Source organism: Herpailurus yagouaroundi, unplaced genomic scaffold (assembly GCF_014898765.1).
Source record: "Herpailurus yagouaroundi ecotype Mexico unplaced genomic scaffold, PumYag 182, whole genome shotgun sequence".
Lineage (NCBI taxonomy): Eukaryota > Metazoa > Chordata > Mammalia > Carnivora > Felidae > Herpailurus > Herpailurus yagouaroundi.
Genome location: NW_024412413.1, coordinates 22,676,534 through 22,703,937, shown reverse-complemented (window position 1 = coordinate 22,703,937; position 27,404 = coordinate 22,676,534). Strand labels below are relative to the sequence as shown.

At 36.9% G+C, this 27,404-nt stretch overlaps 1 protein-coding gene across 5 annotated transcripts in view; it reads left to right on the top strand.

The window, feature by feature from the left end:
- The window catches only part of APAF1 (apoptotic peptidase activating factor 1), a 96,146-nt gene that overhangs the window by 49,619 nt on the left and 19,123 nt on the right, over window positions 1–27,404 (top strand). For 4 of the 5 annotated variants that reach the window (XM_040491136.1, XM_040491137.1, XM_040491139.1 and 1 more), the window contains exons 15-22: window positions 556–687; window positions 4,935–5,060; window positions 12,031–12,192; window positions 16,626–16,754; window positions 19,030–19,155; window positions 21,688–21,807; window positions 24,377–24,493; window positions 26,752–26,877. In XM_040491136.1, coding sequence (XP_040347070.1) covers window positions 556–687; window positions 4,935–5,060; window positions 12,031–12,192; window positions 16,626–16,754; window positions 19,030–19,155; window positions 21,688–21,807; window positions 24,377–24,493; window positions 26,752–26,877 — 1,038 coding nt within the window. Of the gene's footprint in view, window positions 1–555; window positions 688–4,934; window positions 5,061–12,030; window positions 12,193–16,625; window positions 16,755–19,029; window positions 19,156–21,687; window positions 21,808–24,376; window positions 24,494–26,751; window positions 26,878–27,404 lie in introns of those variants that run through there. The other variant, XM_040491140.1, reaches the window with a different exon arrangement.

Here is a 27,404-nt window from a genome sequence, read left to right as displayed (position 1 = left end):
CAGGTCTTGGACTTAATCCTTCTGATCTAAAGTCCATTATTCTATACTTCTTATTTATTTAAAGTTTGTTTATTTTGAGAGAGAGAGAGAGAGAGAGAGAGAGAGAGAGAGAGAGAATATATCCCAAGCAGGCTCTTTGCTGTCAGCGCAGAGCCCAACTTGGGTCTTGATCTTCTGAACCCATGAGATCATGATCTGAGCTGAAATCAAGTGTAGGACTCTCAAATGACTGAGCCACCCATGTGTGCCTTCCATAGTTTTATAGCACTTACATCTCTGCCTGCTGTCATTCATATGAACATGTGCAATCTTGCCCTTGAAGAATGTAATGTTTTCATGAGATTCTAATTATGCTATAGAAAGGTCACATGTATACACTTGCAAGTAACTTTTTTTTTAAACCTGGAAAAATACGTATTTTAGAGAAGGCGGAGGTGTTCATTAGCCTCATGTCTGGGAAAATCTGCCACAAAACAGGTGATGTTTATTTGCTCCTCTGTTCTCCCTTTGAAAATAAGGGGTAGTTGTAAATTTTATTTTCTCTATTCTTTTTAGATTTGGAATTCTATGACTGGGGAACTAGTACATATCTATGATGAGCACTCAGAGCAAGTCAACTGCTGCCACTTTACCAACAACAGTCATCACCTTCTCTTAGCCACTGCGTCAAGTGACTGTTTCCTCAAAGTAAGTGTGGATAATGAGAATTACATAGACAAATTTGATAGATGCATTAGAACATTTCTTTTGATTTTCTCATGTATTAATCAGGGTTCTTTTGGTTGCAGTGATAGAAACTTCCATATTAGATTAAGCAAAAAAAAAAAAGATATTATTGGTTTATGTAAGTGAAGAGTCTAGAGGGAGCATGGCTTCAAGCATAGCTGATTCCAGATGTTTAAATTATGTTCTTAGACTCTACCTTTTATCTCTAGACTTTGTTTCCCTCTTTGTTTGGTTTAGGCGTTGTTCTTTCAGTGTGGCAGGAAATATGGCTAGTCTCACCTCCAGGCTTACATGGGTCTTATAGTTTATAGTCACAGAGGAAATCATATTATATATGTGTGTGTGTATATATATATATACACACACACACACACATACATATATTATATACATGATATATATAATACACATATATGTATTTTATATATATACAACACACATACATACATACATACATACATACATACATACATACATATAGGATCTACTCTTTCCCAGATCCCATAGATTTCATTTTAAAGAAGACTATTTGACTTTGTTTGGCTTATATGCTCATTGTTAAATAATCCTAGTCGCCTGTAGGATGGAATCCGTGGATTGGCCAAGGATCACAAGTGTAGCCATGTAGAAATGGGACAAGTGAGGTGAGGTCAGCTCCACTGAATTATATAAGAGGGACTTGATTCAAAAGAGAGGTTCTGTTATTAGGAGGAAGAAAAAGAGATGCTGACAGGAAAAAAAAGCTAAAACCAAAAACATACTCATTTCATATATGTTTGGTAATGCTTTATAATTATAAATTATAAAAGATTTTATCTTTTTTTTGGAGTTTATTTTGAGAGAGAGAGAGCACGTATGCGCGAGCAAGCAGGGGAGGGGCAGAGAAAGGAGGGAGAGAGAGCGAATTCCAGGCAGGCTCTTTTTTCCCCTGTTAAGTGCCATATTAAAGATAGCTAGATTGAATTTTCTGGGGTCCCAGAAAGATTCACTAACTTCTTTTAGAGTCTTTTTTGGATTGATTTCTGCCCTTTGTCCTCCTCCTCCCCCTTTTTTTTTTTTTTTTTTTTTTTGTTTTTTTTTTTCCTTTTTTGCACCCCCCCCCCCTTTTTTTTTTTTTTTTTTTTTTGATGTTTATTTTTGAGAGAGTGAGAAAGAGCAAGTGCACAAGCTTGGGAGAGCGGGAGAGGGCAGCAAGACAGGGAGAGAGAATCCTAAGCAGACTCCATGTTGTCAGCACAGAGCTTGACATGGGGCTTGAACTCATGAACCATGAGATCATGACCTGGGCCGAAACCAAGTGTTGGACGCTTAACTGACTGAACCTCCTAGGTGCCCTGCGCCCTTTCTTTTTAAAAAAAAATTTTTTTTTTCAACGTTTATTTATTTTTGGGACAGAGAGAGACAGAGCATGAACGGGGGAGGGGCAGAGAGAGAGGGAGACACAGAATCGGAAACAGGCTCCAGGCTCTGAGCCATCCGCCCAGAGCCTGACGCGGGGCTCGAACTCCCGGACCGCGAGATCGTGACCTGGCTGAAGTCAGACGCTTAACTGACTGCACCACCCAGGCGCCCCACGCCCTTTCTTTTTTTAATGTCACACTATCTTTGTAATGGGACATTATATTTTTGGGAAGGTTCAGCAAAACATTTCAGTTTGGAAAACCTCATACATTCTGTTTGATGTTTAAGGTATTTGAACAACTTTAGAAAATATTGAAAGTTGTCCCCCCTATACCCACAGGTTATTTCCCCCAGTAGTTCCTTTCAGACACGTTTCTGGAATCCCCAGGGCCCTGCACAGCTCAGTTTGAAACACTGGATTGGGTTAAAATAACAGCCTAACATAGTCTTACAGTCTTAGCTCATTTTTACTCAGATATGCTTTACCCTACTGAATAAACCCACCTCTAAAAAATAAGACTATTGTACTATTTAAGAAAAGCTTTGCTCTATTTGAACAATCCCAGCTCTAAAAACCTAAGACCTTTTGTTATGACTAATTTTTGATGTTTCTTTTTAATATTTTAGAGGGTGAAGAAGTTAATATTTCCTCATTTTAATTATAGACCAATCCTCTAGGATGTGAGAACAAAGAGAGATCTATGGGGTATATTGGTTAGTCAACAGTTTTAATTAAGGACAAGTTATGCTTTAAGATCTGCCATACCACATCTGTATTACCATGTAGACAATTAGAACTCACTTCTTTTGTCTCTTGAACTGAGAGAAGCCAATGAAAATATGTAAATCTGGGGGTGCCTGGCTGGCTCAGTTGGTGGAGCTTGCAACTCTTGATCTCAGGGTTGTGGGTTTGAGCCCCATGTTGGGTGTAGAGAATATTTAAAAATGAAATCTTTTTTTTTTTTAATTTTTTTTTTTAACATATATTTATTTTTGAGACAGCGAGAGACAGAGCATGAACAGGGGAGGGTCAGAGAGAGGGAGACACAGAATCTGAAACAGGCTCCAGGCTCTGAGCTGTCAGCACAGAGCCCGACGTGGGGCTCGAACTCATGGACCGCGAGATCATGACCTGAGCTGAAGTCGGCCACTTAACCGACTGAGCCACCCAGGCGCCCCAAAAATGAAATCTTTAAAAAAAATATGTAAAATTGAAGCTGCCCCCATGTAACTTGCCTTATCTGAAAAATTGGATTTACCTAGGACTGGGATAAAAAGGAGTCTAGGATGGAGATGGACGTGAAGAATAGGACGTATCTCACTGGTCATTTGCAAAGGATTTTTACCAAGGTTAATCACGGGGATGAATGAGTTCTTCTTCTGTGTTTAATATAGTTAGCATAAATCACCAGAGATGACTAGTCCTTCTTATTTACATTTAAAAAGAAACATTTTTTCTTTAATGTTTATTCATTTTTGAGAGACAGAGACAGAGCATGAGTGGGGAAGGGGCAGAGAGAGAGGGAGACACAGAATCCGAAGGAGGCTCCAGGCTCGGAGCTGTCAGCACAGAGCCCGACATGGGGCTCGAACTCACAAACTGCAAGATCATGACCTGAGCCAAAGTCGGACACTCAACCGACTGAGCCACCCAGGAGCCCCTTTTTAATTTACATTTTACATACTTTTCAAACATATCCAAAAGGAAAGAGTACAATAATGAACCCTTGTGATATCCATTGTTTAGCTCTAACTGTACTATTATCAGTATTTTGCTAATTTTATTTTATTTACCTCCCTGGTCCCCCATCCCCATTTTTTGGGGGGGGGGGGTGGTGGCTGGGGCACGTTGCAACAAATCCCAGGTATTATGTCATTTCACCCAAAATCCTTCAGCATGCGTATCTGAGGTCTTAAACATACATACCATGGCATTATTACCCCTAACATTAACAATGGTTTTGTAATATACCTGGTTTGTGCTTACTTCTCCCCATTATTCTTTTTCTTTTTTTAAGTTTGTTTATGTTTAGTAATCTCAACACCCAATGTGGGCTTGGACTCACAACCCCAAGATCAATTGACCCAGTTAGGAGCCCCTTCCCCATTATTCTTAAAAACATACCTTTCTACCATGAGTTTGTTGGAATCAAAATATAAATTTCAGGTGACATTTAGTTGTTCTATGTCTTAAATCCCTTTTAATCTGTAGAAGTTTCCCTTCTCCTCCTCTTTTCTTATGCCATTGATGAGAACTTTAGTCTTTTGTCCTGTGGATTCTGAATTTGGTTGGTTGCTTCCGAGAGGTGTTTACTTGGTCTTCAAGCCTGTTACATGTCCTGTCAAATGTATTTATGTCTATCTTTGCTATCTTTGAATTTTCTTAGTCATTTTTTAGAGCATTAATAGATTTTAGCCTAGCTAGTACAAGGTTTGCATGGGGAAATCTTAGAAATGACCATTTGGGTAACCTAGCATCTAAAAAGTTTGGGGATATTTTATTTTACAAATTATTTATTATAGATCTAAGTAAAAATAGTAATGATTCCAAACTACTTTGTTAAAATGGGCAGTGATTAGTTATTTACATAACCTTTGGTCCTTTAATAGATGTAGGTGCTGATCTAAGGGCGGCTCCATTACTTGGTAATCACAATTCACCTTTGTATTTGATACCTTTGTATTACTATGAACATCTTTCTGTAATTGAAAAAACTTAAATGGGAGGGAAGAAAAAATGTTATGTGGTTTCTAACTTCCTTGTTCAGTACTAGTTTTGTAGTTATCTTTTTATCTTTCTCAAATAGCTGTGGGATTTGACCCAAAAAGAGTGTCGGAATACCATGTTTGGCCACACAAATTCAGTCAATCACTGCAGATTTTCACCAGATGATAAGCTTTTGGCTAGTTGTTCAGCTGATGGAACATTAAAGGTATGCTTTTGTTTATCATTAAAATTGGTTGTAATTTTGTAGCTTTATGATTTGGTTAGAGAGATAGGTTTCTGTTTTTCTCATTTCTACAGGAAGAGCTGCTTTAATTTCCAGGAGCATATTTAATATAACTGTAATTGCTTGTCATAATGATTGTTTATGAATGGTTTACTGCCTTATGCTTTAAAGTTTATATAATTTGAAATCTTAATTTTTTAAGCATATATTCTATTTAAGACTTCATAAAATTGAGACCTGTGGGGTCGAATTTGTAAAGGCCCTGCTTTATTTATTCTTTAGTCTCCCTTTTATTTTATATTTTCCTGTTTTTGAGAGCTAGGAAAAAAAGTTTATTCAGCCTCCTGAAATCTATAGTCCTAAAAAAAACTAAATTCTTTACATTTTTACCTTCTCAAATAAGATCCAAATCCTACTTTCTTTATTACTCCTGTCTCCACCATCATTCTAGCCTCCTCTTTATTGATTCTCCTTTTTTCCTTTGGTCTTAAGTCCAATCTATCTTTGACCTCCTCATCTTTTTGTCTACTTTTCCCCCTCCCATTCTATAGTGTTTGCTCTGGTTCATGCTGTCATCTCCTTATGTCTGATAGCAGCTTTCTAAGATGTATTCTCCATCCCTCCTAGTTCTGGTACAGAACTGCTAGAATAACTTTACCTCTGTTTTCATCTTGCCACTTTAAGCTGGAACACAAAAGTACCACATTATAAATTGTGATAAATCAGGCTTATTAGGTGCACCTCTGAGTCTCTTTACCTTTCATCATTCTGCCACCTCTGTTCCTGTTCAGTTTGTTTTTTCTAATACACTTAACACTAATTGTTTTGGGCAAGATAATTTGGGGGCTTATGTCTGGTACTGTTTTCATATATATATTTCAGTAGTTTTTCGGCAGAATTTTGGCCTCCAATTCATTTAACCATATTTAAAAAAACCTTTTTTTACATGTTTATTTATTTTTGAGAGAGAAAGATGCTTAACCTGCTGAGCCACCAGGTGCCCCTAACCATATTTTTTAATGACCTTTAAACCTTTATGCAAAACCTTCTTCAGGGATGCCTGGGTGGCTCAGTCGGTTAAGTGTCCGACTTCAGCTCAGGTCATGATCTCATGGTTTGGAGTTCGAGCCCTGTGTTGGGCTCTGTGCTGACAGCTCGGAGCCTGGAGCCTGCTTCAGATTCTGTGTCTTCCTCTCTTGGCCCTCTCTCCCTTGCTCACGCTGTCTCTTTCTTTCAAAAATAAATAAATATTTTTTAAAAATTTAAAAACCCACTTCTTCAGAAAGTGTTCTCTTATAACATCCATGTATCTGGTTCTGAGTGCACCACCCATCCTTCTATCTATATTTATGTATATTGATAGGAACTGTTCAGTTGATCTTCTCATTTCCACTTGTAAATTGTTGTGCTGTTCAGTTCAATCATTTTCATATGTCTTTGATAAGATTGCATATAGATTTATGATCTGCAGAGACCTTGCATCTTGTACTCTCTGCAGTTCATAGTACAGAATTGTACTCAAAACACACACTCAGTAAATTTTCTTGACATATTTTTTTTCCAGAGAAATGCTTGAACCCTCCTGGGCACTATTTTGTTTGTTAGAATCACTAGAGAAGATTTGTTAATGCTGATAGGTAACTCCTAAGTTACAGGAAGTTACAGAAATCTCTTGATGGTGATTCTCTGGTTGAATCTTTGATTTTTCTTTGTTGGCTGAAGATAACTTGTTTTGTAGAAATTACTTCAGGGCATCTAGGACCCCTTTCTGGTTAGAATTCTACTTTAAAGAATTTTCTAGCTATTAGTAGATGTTGGGAGCATTCTTAGGTAGAATATTCAAGTAAATAGATTTTGACCTCTATGACATGTTATCTACGAATATTAAATACTGTCTCTTTCTTTAGGACAATCCATATCAGAGGAGGTTTTTCAGAACACATTTAGATGGGTTAAGAGAGCCCTTTTCTGAGAGATTCTTTTAAGATCTTCTCTTTATGCCCCGTATTTTTTCTTTTTAAAAATTTCATGATAACGTGCTGCGTTGGTGTGGGTTTGTCTTCATTTATTGTGCTTGGCACTTGGTGGCTTCTTTCAATTTGGAAATTCATATACTTCAGTTCTGTAGTCTTCCCTTAATTATTTGATGTAATTTTTCTCTGCTTTTTCTTCTTAGAATGGCTGTCTGTTTTTTTGGTTGTTTTCTTATTTTTCTGTCCTTCTCTTTGTCTATTTGCCCTCCTTTCTGGAAGATTTCTTTAGCTTTATTTTCTAGCTTTATTTTCTAATCCTTCTATTGGATTTTTAATTTCTCTTGTTGTATCTTAAAGTACTCATTCTTATGATCAGTTTCCTTTTTGATTTTATACTATATTTGTCATAGATGGAGTTTCTTTAATCTTTTTGTGGTGTTAACAGTTTTTTATTTTTTATTTTGTAAATATATATTTTAAGAGCTGCATCTTTTTTTTTAAGTTTGTTTATTTTGAGAGAGAGAGAGAGAGAGCATGTGCACAAGTGTGGAGGGACAGAGAGAGAGAGGGAGAGAGAGAATCCCAAGCAGGCCCTGCACTGTTAGCACAGTGCCCAACGTGGGGCTCAATCTCAGGAATCATGAGATCATGACCTGAGCCGAAATCAAGAGTTAGATGTTAACCAACTAAGCCACCCAGGTGCCCTTGTGAATAGTATTTTTTTAAATTTCATATTCCTGTATACTTGCTGTTTTCTTTGTTGGTTTCAGTTTCTGTCTGTATTTTAGAGGTATAAGGTCAGCTATCTGATCCTTGGGTATAGCTACAGATGTTTTCTGACTTACGATGGTTGACTTAGGATTTTTCAACTTTATGATGGTGTAAAAGTGATATACATTCAGTAGAAACTGTACCTCGAATTTTGAATTTTAATCTTTCCCTTGGATAACGATATGCAGTCTGATACTGGTGATGTTGGGCAGTGACAGGGAGCCGCAGCACCCAGTCAGCCATGAGATCACATGGGTGAACAAGGGTGATACACTTACAGCCTTTCTATATCTGTATCGCCATTCTCTTTTTTGCTTTCTCTACAGTATTTAATAAATTACAGGAGATATTCAACATTTTATTATAAAATAGGTTTTGTTAGATGATCTTTGCCAGCTTTTGGCTAATGTAAGTGTTCTGAGCACATTTAAGGTAGGCCAGGCTAAGCTATGGTGTTCAGTAGGTTAGGCATATTAAATGCATTTTCAAATTATGATATTTTCAAGTTATGATGGGTTTATTGGGATATAACCCCATGGTTAAGTTGAGGAAGATCTGTATATGTATTAGATATATAAATCCTGCTCCTATTTAGGAGTGTAGCACCAAAAAGCTGATAGGGAATTGTAACCTTGCTTATTATGAGTTTCTCTGAAGGGTTGTCTGGGAAACTTCTAATGTCAGACTTTTTAGATCTTTCATCTTGATCTCGTTGGATATTCAGAGAAAAATCTTTAGTCTCCTACCTCTAGGGTATAAGTCTGGTTGGCAAGTTCTGAGACGATGTTGAGGTAGAGATCTCAAAATTTGGAATATAGACTTTCTTTTAATTTCCCAATTTTCAGAATGATGACTTTGCTCTCAACTGTGATGGGTCTAGAAAAAACCTCTACTCTTCAGCCAAAGTAGGGACACAGCAACCTGGATTGCATAGTTTGGGAGGGGGTTTTATGGGATTTGTAGTGATTTCTCTTGATTTAGCTCTACCCTTAGAAGGTACCCAGTGCAACACTTCCTTCGCCTTTTAGGAGTTCTGTGGTATGAATTGGGCTGCTTCTTGGCTTTCCCTGTGGTGGGCTCAGGACTCAGTATTTAGGAGTCTCCTTATTGCTTGCCTTTTTTGCTTTTTACCCTTTATAGTTTTGTTGCTATTAACTCTTCCTCCTTTCTCCTTTGCCTTGTGAACTATGCCTATGAAGAAAAGTTCTCTTTACTGTTGTTTTATGTGGTTTTGGGAGGGTATGAAGATGAATGTTTGTATTCTATCTACATCTTTAATCTGAATCCTGTTTCCTTCAGTAACACTATTGTTTCTACTCACCTATGCTTGAAACATGAGAAGAATCTGTCTTTTCACTTAAAATGCATTTTTTGATTATTTAGTGAATACTTAATATGTGTCAGACACTGCACGAGGCATTTGGGTTTTAAATACTAAAAAGGAAAAAACAAACAAAACATGAAATATTTCCTGGCCTGAAGTTGTTCAAATCCCAGTTGGAGAAAGTGGTAAGGGAATAGACAAGCTGTGGAAATGGTAAAGGTGCTCTGAGAACAGATGAGGGTTGTGTCCAGATGTGTTCAGGCACCTGGTGCTGCACCCAAACTGTAACCTTTTCTCCTTTTTCATGATCTTTGTTATCCCATTTTATGTGTCACTTTAGCTTATGCTGACCCTTTAGCCTAGAGTCTAGGCCATAGAGTGTTCCTCTTGTCTTTTTAGTGTTGAAAATCTCTCCATCCTAAGTTGTAGGCTAATCTTCAGGGAGGAGACTGAGATGTCCACCTCTGCAAAAACTGTTCCCTCAAGCCCACAGCTTGGGTCTAGCATTTCCACTGTGCTTTATCTTTTCCTCTCAAATGACACATCCGATGTACTTTGTCTTAGAGTCACTTATGGGCTTGTCTTACCTCCTTTAATGGCCTGTAAACTCCTTGAGAGAGAGGTATCTATACCTGATTTATTTATGTAATCTTCCAAATGATGAGCATAGCGGTTAATGTGTTCACGATGATAAACCTTTTTTGTGTCCCTTCAAATCAAAGTAAGACTTCTCCAAACTCGAAAGAAAAAAGTGTTAAAAGTCTTCAGGGACAGGATTTTGATATCATGTGTGAGTATCAAAATGTGATTGTAGAGCACAGAGCAGTAGCAGCAGGGGAGAGACATTATTGCACTCTTGGTGAGAACTGCCGTGTTTGTGGCAGCTTTCCCACAGTGCTATTAAGGCAGTATTGTTAGCTAGTTCGTGCTGATACAGTGACGTGTAGTAAGCAGAGGTCCTGTAAAATGATGTTGGATAACAGCATCTCAAGGTCAAAGTCTTCTCAAAGCATTGCCTTCTGAGAGGATGAAGAACTGTAAAATTATTTCCTGCCCCAAATGGCTCTGTAATCTTTTAAGCATTTTGCAGGGTATCATGTTGATAAGCATGTGTTTTTCAGGCCCTGTTGATAAACTGTTTCAAAATGTGACTTTTATTTAAAATTGCCATGTAAACCACACAAAGCCTAGGGTGCACATGGGCCCTTGATACAGTATAGTGACTTGCTCAAAATCAAATGCTTGTATTTACTTGGTCCCTCGATGTGTGGAATTTCATCATTCATTGGATAGGAGCTGAAGTCAGGTCCAGATGCAGAATGTAGTTTAGACAGGTTTAATGAAATTGGGTTTTGTTAGGTTTGTTCTTTCTTTCTTTCTTTCTTTTTTCTTTTTTTTATGTGTATTTCTGAGACAGAGACAGAGCATGAGTGGGGGAGGGGCAGAGAGAGAGAGACACAGAATCAGAAGCAGGCTCCAGGCTCTGAGCTGTCAGCACAGAGCCCGACAGGGGCTCGAACTCACAAACTGTGAGATAATGATCTGAGCTGAAGTCGGTCGCTCAACTGACTGAGCCACCCAGGTGCCTCCTTTCTTTCTTTTTTAAATCTCGGCAGTGGTGGCTTGGGAAGCAATGTGATTTCTCATATATGTAGTTGATGTGACTGAAACTTCTGGCATTTATGTATAGGCTTTTTTTTTTCCTCTTTAAGTACCAAGGAAGGCTATTTTATTATCTGATGTCTTTTACTTCATCCACTTTATCCACATTTGTTGCAAGGGTAAAGGTTTTGGTATTGGTTATATTCCTTAGTGTATATAATGTGCCTCTAAACTTGAGATTTAAATTTTTTTTTTTTTTTACATTTATTTATTTTTGAGAAACAGAGACAGAGCATAAGTTGGGTAGGAGCAGAAAGAGAATGAGACACAGAATCCGAAGCAGGCTCCAGGCTCTGAGCTGTCAGCACAGAGCCCGACATGGGGCTCGAACTCACAAACCGTGAGATCATGACCTGAGTTGAAGTCAGACGCTTAACCGACTGAGCCACCCAGGCGCCCCTCTAAACTTGAGCTTTAAAAATGTGCTTGGTGAAACAAATCTGGTTTTACTTTGGAGGTGTTCTTTGGAAGCTGAGTTAAAGCCTAAGAAGCAGGTTTTTTGTTTTTTTGTTTTAATTTTTAATTAAACAAAATTTTTTTTTTTGTCGTCCTTGACCAACCTTTGGTCTGGGCATGGTAGTCATTATCACTCTGTGAAGCTCAGTTGCTGTTTAAGGCCCAGGGGAGTGAAGATGGGTCTTCTTGAAGGCCTTTGTCTTTTGTGCCGCTTAAGTGTATGGCCCCACAAACACATAAGGTGCCTTGCTTCCTTTTAGCATATTCTTTGTTTTTATTTTCAGGGACTTCCTTATGTCCCTGGATACTCTTGCTACGTTTATAACTTAGACTGGGCCTTGTGTGGTGTCCAGGTTGTGCATGCAGTAGATAGATGGGAAGCAAACTTCATGCCTGGCACAGCAGAGGGCAGCAGTGGCAAGTCGTGAGTCTCACCTTTCTTCCTGTTCTCATTCTTATTGTCACCACCTAATCTTTAGCTTCCTCCACACGATGCAAGGGTTTTTAGCATTTAGTTTTACATTCTGCATTTTGCATTTCAGGCAATGCTTCTAGTTTTTTTTTTTTTTCTTTTTAGGAAGGTGCTGAATGAAACTGGAGTACTTAATTTGAAAGCTTTATAAAAAGTCACACATAAGTGAAAACAGTTCATTAGAAAAAGTGAATAATTTGTGTGAAATTTAATCCCAGTAGAATTCTAGATGTGTGATTTGAGATTAAAACAAACTTAAGCTTTTTTTTTTTTTTTAATTTTTACAATCTGAAGCTTTGGGATGTGAAATCAGCAAACGAGAGGGAAAGCATTAATGTGAAGCAATTCTTCCTAAATTCAGAGGAGCCTCAAGAGGATATGGAAGTGATAGTGAAATGTTGTTCATGGTCTGCTGATGGTGCTAGGATAATGGTGGCAGCAAAAAATAAGATCTTTGTAAGTATCCGTATTTTAACAAGCCAAAATTAGCCTGATTTAAAGAAAATGAAAACATCTATTGATTTTTGCATTTTATACTGTTTATTGATATAAATAATAAAGTATAGCTATATGATTTTGGGTAGGCTCCCTAACTTCTTCGTTCTCAGAATTGTGTTCTAGGGGATGTTGATTGGCTTTGTGTGGAAAGGTTTCCATGGTCACACAGGTTTGAGAAATGTGTATTCCTTTCCTTATTAGAGTCACTCAGTGTATACTAACATACCTAAGGCCTCCATAAGTTCTATAATACAAAAATAATTTATGTTGGTTAGTCCAGTGTTTCTCAAATAGATTTAAAATATGGAATACTTTCTGTATCACTTTTTTTTTTTTTTTTTTTTTTTTTTTACAATTTTGAATACATTTAGGTGATTTTAGGTGATTTTCAAAGTGCTTCCTTACTCCTCAAATTTATGATTTGGTGACTGTGATAGAAAAACTTATCAACAACTGAAGAATATTGTGAGATTTCTATGATGTAAATGAGGACAATATGTTAAAATAGTGAATGACAAGGAAATGTAGTAATAGCTTACATTTGTATTCAGGGTGCTCTCACGTGTTTCTCTTGATATAAATGTCCAAGAGACGCAGCAGATTACAATATACCTATGCTAATAATGAGGCAGCTGAGGCTCAGAGCAGCCAAGTAATTTGTCCCAAGTTATACCATGGATTTGGAAAGATAGATATTCTGATTTATGGCTCAGGGACATTTCATTCTAATAGTAATTTTAAAAGACTTGATAAGAGATACTACAGTTCTATTTTCAGCTTTATTGAGGTACAGTTGACGAAATTGTAAGATATTTAAGGTATACATGTGTGAATTAATATGTGTATGCATTGTAAAAGGATTCTCCCCACATGGAGTTAAATAACATATCTGTCACTTCATGTATTTACCTTCTGTGTGTGTGTGTGTGAGAGAACATTTAATTTCTACTCTTAGCAAATTTCGGTTATACCATACAGTGTTAATCAACTGTAGTTACCGTGTTATACATTAAATTCTCAGATCAATTTATCTTGAACGGAAAGTTCGTATCCTTTTACCAACCTCTTCCTATTCTCCACACCCAAGATAGTGCAATTTAATCATTTGTTTATCTATCTATCTATCTATCTATCTATCTATCTATTTATGTGAATGTTTTATTTAATCATTTTTGTTTACAACCGAAACTCTGGGAATTCTAAATTAACATCCTTGCGTGTGAGCTTCTTATAGACACCAGAGAAAGTTTCAACCTTGTGTTCCACATTGTTCTGCTGTGCCTTATCCAAATGAACCTTTATGAGTCATCCAATTTCACATGGTTCTCTTGCTCACAATTTCACTTGAGAAAATCAAGTCCTCCAGGATCGTGTCATGCATGGCTGTCAAAGTGTGGCTGTTGGGTCACTTTTCCTTATTTTTAATATGGTTTTTTTGAGTTGACGTAGGTAGAATTCTCTCAGCAATAAAGACAGTGTGCTTTCACTGAACTTTTTCTCCAATTCACAGACTAGCTAGACTTAGATTTTCTGGAAAGATTTCATTTGAGGAACAGGAACAAAGATGATGATAGCTTTCTGACAACTACTAACTTCAATTTCCTTGGCTGCTGTTATATTCAGCTACCTTAGCTGGGCTTGGAGGTCTGAGTCCATCTCCAGCTCAAGGAGAGCCTGGGAGATGTCGCACTTGAACTTGTCCAGCTTCTCGCCATTGGGCTTCATGATTTTTGCACTTGAACTGAACACTCTTGCACTCTTCTTCTTCTTGAACTTGCACTCTTGTTGGTGAGAGTGCTAGCTTAGGAAGAGGCCTTAAGTCTCTTGAGAGCTCCTCAAATCCCCTGAGATAGTACAATTTTAAAGAATATAACTGAGGGGCGCCTGGGTGGCGCAGTCGGTTAAGCGTCCGACTTCAGCCAGGTCACGATCTCGCGCTCTGTGAGTTCGAGCCCCGCGTCAGGCTCTGGGCTGATGGCTCAGAGCCTGGAGCCTGTTTCCGATTCTGTGTCTCCCTCTCTCTCTGCCCCTCCCCCGTTCATGCTCTGTCTCTCTCTGTCCCAAAAATAAATAAAACGTTGAAAAAAAAAATTAAAAAAAAAAAATATAACTGAAATATACTGTATATTTACATAAAAACTGACTGATGGCTCATTTATATTTTTGATTTAGTCATTGATCTGTGACCCTTCGATCTTGGTTGCATGTCGGTTTATACTCCTTTAGCATGCAATTGAAGAAAAAAATCGCAAACTTTTTAAAGTTTGTTAAAATTTGTAGGAACAGAAAAGGAACCATTGCATTTATAAGATTTGAAGATTAAAAAATTTTTTGTTGTAAAATATATGTAAAATCTACTTTAGCCCATTTTTAAATGTATAATTCAGTAATATTAATTACATTCACAGTGTTGTGTAACTCAGCACTGTTTGCAAAACTTTTTCTTCACCCCCAAACAAATTCTGTAACCAGAAACTAGTAACTGCCCATTCCTCTCTGCCCCCAACCCCTGGTAACCTTTAATCTATGAATTTGCCTGTTCTGGATATTTCATATAAGTGGAATCATATAATATTGGTCCTTCTGTATCTGGCTCATTTCATTTAGCGTAATATTTTCAAGGTTCATCCATGTTGTAGCATATATAAACTTCATTCCTTTTTATTGTCAAATAATATTCCATCATATGGATATACCACATTTTGTTTATGCATTCGTTTGTTGATGGACACTTGGGTGTTTTCACCTTTTGGCTGTTGTGAATAATGATACAGTGATCATGGTGTACAAGTACCTATTTGAGCCTCTACTTTCAAATCTTTTGTGTACACACCTAGGCATAGAATTACTGGGTAATTCTAAATTAGCTTTTTTGAAGAACCACCAAACTATCTGCACCATTTTGTATTCCCGGTAGTAGTGTTACAGGGGTTCCACTTTTTTCTTGCCAAACCTTGTTATTTTCCATTTTTTTAAAAATTATAACCATCCTGTTAGGTGTGAAGTGGTGGTATCTAATGGTTGTTTGACTTACATTTCCTTAATGACTAGTGGTGTTAAACAGAATTTGAACATTTTAAAAGATCTGTTCCAGTGATAGAAGAAAACAACTTTATATTGCATGAAATATGTTTTTGTTTTAAAAATCTAGATGAGGTTTTTATTTTACCTGCTAAAATAAAACTACCCTAAAATTACCCTTAATTACATGTAGATCCCTATTTCTTACTCTCTGGTTTCTCCATTCTCCTCCTTCTGGTTTCTTTCAAACTCTTTTGTTGGCCTGTTCCAATTGTTAGGGCTTTACCTTTTTACCACTTAGTAATTGGTGGTAATAGGACAGATGCCTATTTCATACATGCTAAGTTTCCTCTGTCACCCTCCACCATTAATTTTTAAGAACAATCTATCCTGGAAAACTATATTTTAAATATGGTTTACTATCTTTTGTTGTTGGCCCCCGATGCTGTGCTGCTTACCATCTGTGCATACTTGCAGGGCTGTGTGCATATTTATGGCTCCCGCTGGAAGCTTTTTTTTTTTTTCCCTCCTAAAGACTATACCTTGGTCTTAAATCACAATACTGTATATTGCTATGAATGTTTTTATCGTTTAGCAAAAACTTCAGAAGAGTATATTCAACATTTAAAAATTTTTCAAAAGTTGAAGCTTGCATTACGCAAAAATAGCTTTTTTTAATTCAAAAATGGGAAAATGATCAAAATGGAATAATTTGATAGCACTGAAGAGAAATAGAAATGGTTGAACTAATTTAATTTTAGCAAGCCTCTGCTCTATATTATTTTGATCATCTTCATTTATGAGTATCCATTTTCCTCTTTTGAATAAACAAGCATTCAGGAGAACTTCTCTGTATGTTAATTTGGCTAGTCCATTCATTTATTCACAAAGGTTTTATTTCTCCCTAGGCCAGCTTGAGACATCATCCATGATAAATTTTTCTTTTTTAATGTTTATTTTTTATTTTTTTAATGTTTATTTTTGAGAGAGAGAGAGAGAGAGAGAACTTGAGCGAGTGGGGAGGGGCAGAGGGAGAGAGAGACAGAATCCGAAGCACGCTCCAGGCTTCTGTCAGCACAGAGCCTGATGTGGGGCTCAAGCTCATGAACCATGAGATCATGACCTGAGCTGAAGTCTGATGCTTAACTGACTAAGCCACCCAGGTGCCCAGATAAATTTTTCTTTATAGGAAACATGTTACAAGATGAGCAGTATTTTCAAAGTATGTGTATATTGATTTATATCTTATTTATGACTGTTAATTATCAGTAATTGTGTTTTGTCAGGACTTATAAATTTATATTCAGTTTGAATATAGCTTATTTTTAAAAGTATTTTATTTTCATAGATAATCTATTTTATGTTGACAGCTTTTTGACATTCATGCCAGTGGCCTGTTGGCAGAAATCCATACAGGCCATCATAGCACCATCCAGTACTGTGACTTCTCCCCACAAAATCGTTTGGCAGTGGTGGCTTTGTCCCAGTGCTGTGTAGAGGTGAGTAGTTCACTTACTCTGTGAAGTTTGAGTCTCCAGAGGTACAAGGATGCCAAAGAATGGGCTACTTAAACCTTTAACTACTGAGGATGTTTGAGAAATGAGTGGCTGTATTAATTTTTTCAAAAACAGTGAGTTCCTTATATTTGTTTTCCATAGATGGATTAGTTTTTCCAAGCTTTGTTACTATTTATTTCTTGAGTGGGTCTTACCATCAGGTAATTTGGAGACCCTTGTGATGACAGTCTAAGAAGGTGGGTATGGGCTTTTATCTGGAAAATAGACAAATCCACTTGGTTCACAGGGTCTTCTCAAAGGAAGCTTGACTACTGCAAGCACTTCTTTAGTGTTCTGTGCTTATTTCAGCAATTTTTAGTAAGTTTGACAATCTTGCCCCTTACTGTGAAGATGTTGGGGAGAGTTTCTGAGCTATAGCCCTTCAGCATGGAGATATCTTCAGCATGGAGATATAATAGGTGAGAGTGAGTGGGTAAGCTCTGTAAGGTCTACTTACCTCCAAGTACAGAAGCAATGCAACTAACACTGAAGAACTTCCCTGCCGAGAATCTTCCCATTGGAAGCAGAGGCAGTGAGTGTGGGCAGGCTCCAGTCCTATTTGAAATGATGGGAAGAAGTAGGGTGCTGTGGCAGTGTTCTTGTCAGTGGAGTCCTTGAATTGAAAAATTCAGATGTGCTAGATCTTTCACCTTATCTATAGATCGTCAAGGTAGATGTGGTTGGAAATTTCCTCTTTGTGGGTTTTTGTCAGGATTTTTAGGAGGAGTGGAGGAGCAACTCTTCTTTCAGCCTTTTCTGTCACTTCTAAAATCCCTACCCTTTCCTATTAGAAAGCTCGAGGAAACATTGTCCTTTTTCCTAAAATGGGGGCTCTAATAAACGATGGGGTAGAACTAGAAGGGAAAAGGGAAGGATTTTCAATGGAGATTTCTTAGTTATGGAACCATTTTCATTTGTGGCCTTTAGCTTTGTATGTCCACAAGAGCTTGGACTCTAGTGATAAGGCAAAGAAAATTTCATACAATTAATTTGTAACCATAGAACTCACTGATTGAAACCCACTGGGCATGTGATGAAGTACTTGTTTTGTCCATGCTTATTCTGAAATCGTAAATCTGAAATCTGAAATCTGGGTCTGTCATTCAGAGTGTAATGAGAGGAACTCGGGCACATATGGTACTTCATTAGACTGGAATATATTTAAATAATTTATAGCAGAACTCAGGACAAAATATAGCCAGGGTGGCAGACATTTACAATTGATAATAACCATGAATAACAGAAGTGTGTACATGTACAATTAGTGTATTCATTTATTGTACGGTTTTGCCATTGGTTGAAATGAGAATTAGCTGACAGTGGAAAATAGCCTATTTTTTTGATGACTTATAAAAAAATAGATAAAATGCATGATTCCAATCAAAGTTTTGTAATAAGCTATATTCAGAGAAGTCTTGTTTTCATTTCTATCCCTATCCCTTTTTCTAACTCCTGCCAATAGGTAGCTGTTTTTGTTTTTGGTTTAACATTCCAATGTTTCTTTTTGTGTATATAAGCAGATATCTGTATGTATTTTGTATAAACAAAATCTCCATGTCTATATCCATGTATATATCGGTATTTGTTTTTCATCTCTTACACAGTATAGTGTGTGTATCCAGGTGTGTGTGTGTGTGTGTGTGTGTAAATATATACATATACATATATAGTGTAATATATATATTTTTTACATAGAAGTATATATGCTCTTTGCTTATTTTCTGTAAATCTATCTCGGCGACTAGTCATTGTCTGGGTGTTTTTTATACCTATATAATATTCCATTATGTAGTTTATTCAGTCCTCTTTTTTTTTTTTTTTTTTTTTTGGTGTTTATTTATTTAGAGATAATGAGCAGGGGCAAGGCAGAGAAAGAGAGAGACAGAGACTGACATGCGGAGCCTGATGCAGGGCTTGAATGCACAAACCATGAGATCATGACCTGAGCCAAAATCAAGAGTTGGACACTCAACTGACTGAGCCACCCAGGCGCCCCAGTCAGTTCCATATTGATGATCCTTTGGGTTGTTTGCAATTTTTGCTATTAAAAATAAGATGCAATGAATAATTTTTACACAAGTCATTCTGTATTTTTGCTAGTTTATTTTGGACTATATTCAAAGAAGTGGATACTGGTTTACTTTTGCTATTTTCAATATTCTTGATATGTTCAAAATGCTTATGAATGTGATTTCCTATATATTTATTTATTCTGTAGTTGTGGAACATGGAGTCGTGTTTAAAAGTGGCTGACTGCAGAGGACATTTAAGTTGGGTTCATTGTGTGATGTTTTCTCCTGATGGATCCTCATTTTTGACATCTTCTGATGACCAGACAATCAGGGTGAGAAATATTGACATTTTCATTCTAGACATTTACTGATCATAAACCTCCTAGAAACTAAGAAAATTGATGGGCAGTATTGGGGGCAGTAAAACAAGAAACTGCTAGATTCATATTTATCCTTGAAAAGTGCTATTACATGGACTATAACAGTCTCATTCATTCCATATGTGTTCATTGAGTATTATCATGGGCCAAATGTTGAAGTCCACTGATTATACTCTATTTTGATTCATTTAAAAATATATTACGAGATAATACATTGACTTAATTTTTGACTCTTTCCTCCATCTTAAATTCCCCCATCCAGTTATTTGCCAATTCTAATGGATTCTGCCTTTCCATTTTCTGTCATTTGTTTCTACCTTTTCATTTCAAATTTAGGTGATCATTACATGTTGTCTCTCTTAATGTATTAGTGTGTGCCACAGTCTTTTCTTTCTTGGTTTTCTCCATGCTGCTTCCAAGCTATTTTCCTCATGTACAATACAGCCATTTCATTTTTGCTTAAAAACTACTAAAAGTAAGTAGGTAGTCCTAAGTTTATATTGAAATTCTCTACAGTATGGTTTCATTCTGCTCCAGTCTTTCTTTTGGTTTATTCCTACAGGTAACCTATACTGGACTGCTCACATTTTCCCAACACCCTGTAGTTCCCTGCTTCTTTTGCTTTTATGGTTTCTTATGTTTGGAATACTCTATTTCCCTGTCTCTCTCCTCGTTGGAATCCTAACAGTCTTACACATTCCCCCCAGGCTTTCTGCAAAGCCCTTCCTAATAATCCATTTGGGAGAATGTATCTTCCCTTTAATGCCATATAACTCTATGTCCTTTTCTTATGGTACTAACCAAATTCTGCTTTGAGTGTTAAGTACAGATTTGCTTTACGTCTCACCTTCAGTTCTCCACTGCTCCTCTAACTTGTTCACACATTTTTTATTATTTTTTAATTTTTTTAATGTTTATTTATTATTGAGAGACAGAGAGAGATAGAGCATGAGAATGTGAGGGGCAGAGAGAGAGGGAGACACAGAATCCAAAGGAGGCTCCAGGCTCTGAGCTGTCAGCACAGAGCCCGACGCGGGACTCGAATTCACAAACTGCGAGACCATGACCTGAGCCAAAGTAGGATGCTCAACCGACTGAGCCACCCAGGCGCCCCTACACATCTTAAATTACAAGGCCTTTGAGGCCAGGGACGCTGTGGCATCTAATATTGTACTTTACATACATTGTAGCTAAAGTTTTTTTAGTATTTACTGTATGCTAGACATTGTGAGAAGTACTGCTCTTATATTTGCTAGTTCTGATAGCAGTCCTTTTTGCAGGTGAGAAAACAGTCACAGAAAGGTTAAATCAGTTTTGCTTATAGTGCTAGTCTCAATAAACTTGAGCCACAATGTAAATCAACTTACCTCTTTCTTCATCAAGAAGTCTTCTTAAAAAAAAGATCAGTCATATCACTAAGCATACTGTTAATGGTGTGTTAGTGATATAGTTGATTTAAATTCTAGTACCAGTTCCTTATCTTGGTATCAGTTTGAAGACTGGCAGGAGTTCTTATTGTGAGAAGCACTGTATTAAGTAACCTTCCCAAAGTCACAACTTTAGGTGGAACTAGAATTCATGGTCGGGCACTCATTACTCTTAATACTAACTACTACTCACTGTAGCATATAATTTTTTTTTTCTTTTTTAGTGAAAAAATTTTTTTAATCTTGTTTCATTTTTAATTTTTTTAAATTTACACCTAAATTAGTTAGCATATAGTGCAACAATGATTTCAGGAGTAGAATCCTTAATGCCCCTTACCCATTGGCCCATCCCCCCTCCCACAACCCCTCCCGTAACCCTCAGTTCTCCATATTTATGAGTCTCTTCTGTTTTGTCCCCCTCCCTGTTTTTATATTATTTTTGTTTCCCTTCCCTTATGTTCATATGTTTTGTCTCTTAAAGTCCTCATATGAGTGAAGTCATATCATTTTTGTCTTTCTCTGACCAATTTCACTTAGCATAATACCCTCCAATTCCACCCACGTAGTTGCAAATGGCAAGATTTCAGTCTTTTTGATTGCCGAGTAATACTCCATTGTAACTCCATTGTATATATATACCACATCTTCTTTATCCATCCATCCATTGATGGACATTTGGGCTCTTTCCATACTTTGGCTATTGTTGATAGTGCTGCTATAAACATGGGGGTGCATGTGTCCCTTTGAAACAACACACCTGTATCCCTTGGATAAATGCCTAGTAGTGCAATTGCTGGGTCATAGGGTAGTTCTATTTTTAGTTTTTTGAGGAACCTCCATACTGTTTTCCAGAGTGGCTATACCAGCTTGCATTCCCATGTAGCATATAATTAATAAGTATTTATTGAATTATAATCTAATAATTGAAAATTTCCTGACATCATATGTATTTTGAGTGTGAAGCATGGTTTGTATCTTGCTTTAAGACTAAGGCTTCTCTTTACATATTTCAAAGGGTATGACTATCTTATTTTAGTTTTTTTAATCTTTTATTTAGCTCTGGGAGACAAAGAAAGTATGTGAGAACTCTGCTATAGTGTTAAAGCAAGACATAGATGTTGTGTTTCAAGAAAATGAAGTGATGGTTCTTGCAGTTGACAATGTAAGACATCTGCAGGTGAGTATTTTTTAGAAAACAATTGGAAAAATTGTGTGTTTTTTAATGTTTATTCATTTATTATTATTTTTTTAATGTTTATTATTTTTTTTGAGAGAGAGAGAGAGAGAGACAGAATACGAGTGGGTTGGCAGAGAGAGTGGGAGACACAGAATCCGAAGCAGGCTCTAGGCTCTGAGCCATCAGCACAGAGCCCTACGTGGGGCTCGAACTCATGAGCTGTGAGATCATGACCTGAGCCAAAGTTGGATGCTCAACCGACTGAGCCAACCAGGCAACCTGTTTATTCATTTATTTTTGAGAGAGAGCACAAGCAGGGGAGGGGTGGAGAGAGGGGACACAGAATCTGAAGCAGAGAGTCTGAAGCAGGCTTCAAACTCTGAGCTGTCAGCACAGAGCCTGATGTGGGGCCCGAACTGATGAACATGAGTTTTCTACCTGAGCTGAAGTCGGATGCTTAACTGACTGAGCCACCCCGGCGCCCCAAAAAATTTTGGTTGAACTTCCAATTCACATTTTTCTTGTTCAGTTTTGAATTTGGGAATCAGGCATAAATGTGTGATATCTAATAGGTGCTCAGTAAGTATTAGTTGAATAAATATGTGGGTCTTGAGCTGAGGCTTAAATATGCTTAATATTTAGAATTTTAAAAAGTGAACTTTGCCTCACTTCATTCCTCTCCTGTTGGTATCTGTAATCACATTCCTTGATTTTCATGGAGTCTGGGAGGAGAACTTGAGACGGAGTGACTGAGGGTAAGACAGATCTTCACAAGCTTTGGAGCTGCAAAGCCCAGCTTGATGTGATGGAAAGAACAGTGACTGTTCACTCAGGAGACCCACGTACAGTTTAGGCTTTATTGTCAGTTGTGTGATGTTTGAGTAAATTATACACTTCCTCTGAGCCTCACTTTCTTCATCTATATGGTCCTTTTTATCTTGAGAAGTCTGAGCTGGTTATAGGGTGAAGGTGGAATCCAGATTCAGGAGACAGATATCTGGGAGTAAACAGTCTATGGCATGTGGTAATTTCTCCTTGTCTCCTGTCGGGGGTCAGAGTCAAGGTGTGAGGCACCCATTAATATGGCTTGTTCTGTATTTTACAAGCTACACTATCATCCTTAATATATTGATGGGGAGCTCCTAATGCCCTGTATTTCTGGGATAAATTGATGTGTGAAATTGAATGTGCATGCCTCGTTACTGATTTTTAGCAGACTTGGGATATTTTCTGTTGCAGTTTTCTTGTCAAGTTCAGTGTCCTCAGGCTTATATTACCTTTATTAAATTTGTGCAACCTTTCTTTAATAGTTGTCATAACTGTGAGACTTCAAAAAGAAGTCATACAGCTATAAAAGTATCATTTCATTCTCTGTCAGTGATTATGGGAGAGTTTAGGGGATAGTTAAACTGACAAATATAGTTCCATTTAAGTGAATAAAACATGTTTTAGTCACTATTAGAAAAATATGGAAATTTATTTTTGAGAGAAAGAAGATAAATTCAGCTTTTAGCAATTCAGTCTTTATTTTGAATGTCATTGTGAAGAAAAGGCTACCTTGATGGATACCCTGTAATCTTTGTGCCTGAAACAAATATGACCATTAGTTCATGGTGGTGAAAAATGATTTAAGACTTTTAGGTTGTCAGAGAGAGAGGTAGCAGACAATTGATTTAAGTTTGAGAAATAGGTTTAGTTGAGCAATAAGCCATCTTTGTTAATAAGACTTAAAGTAATTGTTAGCATTGGTATGTATTATAAAATTAGCTAATCTTAGATTAAGCATTATAAGTCCAGTCACCCATATTATGCTTATGGGTTCTTCTCCAAAACTCCCTTCTCCCCTGCTTAACAAAGGAAAGAATCTTAATTTAAACTGTTTTGTGAGTGATTAGGGGATATAAACCTCATTTTAAAGATTTTTTAAAAAATGTTTTATTTTTGAGAGAGAGAGAACATGAGCAGGGGAGTGGCATCGAGAAAGAGGGACAGAGGATCTGAAGCAGGCTCTGCACTGACAGCAGTGAGCTCGATGTGGGGCCCAAACTCAACGAAGTGTGAGATCATGACCTGAGCCAAAATCAGTTGCCCAACCGATTGAGCCACCCAGGTGCTCCTAAAACTCATTTTAAGTTGAATTTGGCTTTTTATATGATGTCTATCTCAGTCCCATTTCAGTAGCCCCCTTGAAAAATATCAGAAAAGTATACTTTAGCAAATGATAGCCTTACTAAAATGGGCTTTGTAAAGAAATGGAAAACAGGGTGCAGAGTTAGCTGTGGGATTATAAATTCATGTGTCTCAGGTGGTGGGCACAGCAGCTGCTTTTTAAACCTTTTAAAGCTCATTTTATTTTATGAAAGTGTATTTGAACCACAAAAGTGAAATGAAATGAAAGTGTGAAGTGCTAAATGCAGCTGCTGAGACTAGGATAGGGCTTTGTTGTTCCCCTGGGAGATCTTGTTGGTTGTTTTCTGTTTCACTTTATGTTTTCAATTGAAGTCTCTGTTCTAAAGAACAGAAATTGCTCTTACAGCCTAACAACTGATTGTGCCTTATTTTTCATTAGCTCATTAATGGAAAAACAGGTCAGACTGATTACCTGACAGAAGCTCAAGTTAGTTGCTGTTGCTTAAGTCCACATCTTGAGTACATTGCATTTGGAGGCGAAGATGGAGCCATTGAGGTATTATTCTGTTCTAGTCTTCAGAACCCTTCTGTGCAGGAGACTTATTTATTTAAAATTGTGTTTCTGGCATTGTAGACTTATACTAAATAAATCTTTTTGTGGTATATCAGTCATTCATCTGCTAGGCTAAAATCTTAAAATCCTGTTGGTGATATATTTTTCAGATTGCCTTTACTATGGTTTCTCATACTTTTTGTCTTTTTGTGTTCTTATGGTCTATCTAGTTGTTTTGCTATTCTGCAAGAATATCAAACACTGTCAGAGATTTAGCTGACCATGTAAATAGCACTTTTTTCTCTCCTTAGCAACTCAGCCTTTGGTGTAAGTTTCCATTTTGGTACTGATAAGGTTCCTTGGAAATGTCTGTGCAGGGTTGTCCTTTGCTTACCTGTTTCACCAACCCTTCTGATACTCTTTTGGTATTAGAAGTATACCTCTTCACCACCTGAAATCCTTAACTTATTAAAGAAGACCAAATAACTTAAAAAATGCAAAAATGTGTAATAAAATGATTTCATCACAAAGCACATTGTCTTTAGCTGTGTAATGGTTTTCCAAAGAACATTTGCTCCTTCTCTCACCTTTTTCTCATCCAAGCTTTTTGGAGTTATTTCTTAATTTAGTAATTGTGGCACAAGCCACATTTATTTTACTTTGGATTATTACACAAATATTCTCTAGTCCATATTGCCCCACAAAGAGGAGACTATATGTTTACACACAAAATGAAGGAAGAAGCTTTTAGAAAGTGATGCCAGTGTTATTATATATTTGTCGTGGCCATTGTGGCATGGATTCAGAGTTAAGGTGTTTTTTTTTCATTATTGTGAAAAATTATTTATCATGAAGATGAGTGCTATTTTGAAAAAAGTATATTGTGAATGTTTTTTAAGCAAGGGATGGTTCTCCATTTATGAGTGCACCTTAGTCTTCCCTCTCGGTCTCATCTTTCAAACTGGTGTATATTATTATTCATTCTTAAAGGATCCTTGCTTCCTCTTTTATTTTTACCTTGTTGCCAAGCCAGCACTACATTCTTTTTGTTTTTACGATCTGAGTATCTTGAAATAAACCTTAGTTTAAGGAAATAATTCACAAAACACACATGTACCTCATCCATATCCCTGTCCTCAGAGTCATCAAATAATATAAATAATATAAAATGAATTATATGAGATTACCAATATTTGACTGTATTTAACTTGTAAGATAGCATTTTCATGTGGTTGAGTCTAGTATCATCAAATAATAAAGGCTACCATTTTTAGGTATTTATCGACCAGGTATTTATTTTTCTCTCATGGAATTATTATAATACTTGGATGTTAGATGTTGTTATTCCTGTTTTACAGATGTCTAAACTCCAAGTTTCCAGAACTTTAATTAAATCAGTAAGTGTCAGAACTAGGATTTAAGCCCTGGTCTCTGAGCTGCTGTGCTATGATGCTTGCCTGCCTTTTCCCTACAGCAGTTCTAAGATTGTTCTGCTCATTGGGGAACGCTCTCACACAGTTCCCGTTTGCCTTCTAAAAGGAGCATTTTATCAGACATGCAGGTTAGGCTTGAATTTCTACCATTTCCTATATTAGCATAATTTCTATTTTCCTTAGGCTTCCTTGAGGCATTTTAATTTGGACAAGAGAACCATATTTACTTTTTTTTTGTTTTTGGTCAGTTCACTTGAAAGCCTTTTTGACATAGTCATTAGTTTTTGAGTTCTGTTACCACTTTTTTAATCTCTGCATTAGGCATATTCATCTTTAGATCCTTTATGTGTTCTTGATATACTTTAGAAACCTACTCTTTATTCTCTTGTCTGTTTCCTGTCTCTCTCATTACCCCCCTCTTTCCTTGTCTGTGGTGTTTTATAAAGAGCTTGTGTTGTCAGTCATCCAGAATTTTTCTTCTCTCTCATCCATCTTACATGTCCTTTTCTTTTCGGAGGCTGAGTTCAGGCTGCCACTTGTTTGATGAATTGGGTAGTTGAGTTCTCAGAAGGACCACTGGTTCCTACTGCTATCTGGTCATTCCAGTGAGTTTTATTTTAGGGTGTGTGTGTGCATGCATGTGTGTGTGTGTGGATACACTTGTGCATATGTATGTTCCATTCATTTGTGTGTCTTAAAATGAAAGCACTATGAGATGGAAATTCTATACCCTTCTGTATCTAATTTAAATTTAGTATCTTTGGGGTGTAATGCCTGGGTGTTGCTGAATTTCTTGGTGCTAATTTTCTGTGGTTTTCTATTTTGAAGATTTTAGAACTCCTAAACAACAGAATCTTCCAATCCAGGATTGGGCACAAGAAAACTGTACGGCACATCCAGTTCACAGATGATGGGAAAACTCTTATTTCAAGCTCTGATGATTCTTCAATTCAGGTGAGGAGAATTAACTTCCAACATATGTCATGCTGACTCTAGCAAAGGAACACTTTGGTTGTGGCTCATATCTGGTGTGCATTTTAAATATTTCCTTAAGATCATATTACTTTGGGGATACATTCAGATTATGTACATAGATTTAGATAAAACCCATTCATGTTTCATATTTTTCTGTGGGTGAGGCAGGCAATTTGACTTGGGAACCCTCTACTGGAAGGTTGTTTATTTTGAAGATCAAGGAGTCATTTGAGTTCTCCCTCCTGCCTTATATTTGGATTTGCATCAATAAACTTTTTTGCCACATATATGTAGTTTCTCTTTTCTTTAAAGTTGTAAAATCTGAAATAATTTTATTCTTTTAAGAATAAGATGTATATTATAGGGATGAAATTCTTTAAAAAAAGAATAGTTTGCCATAATGAAGGATTGTGGATATGGAGGCCTTACGCCTATTGTATGTTCTTTAAAAATTAACTTTGTTTTTATCAAAGTTCCAATGTACATACTTTTAAAACTTAAATAGT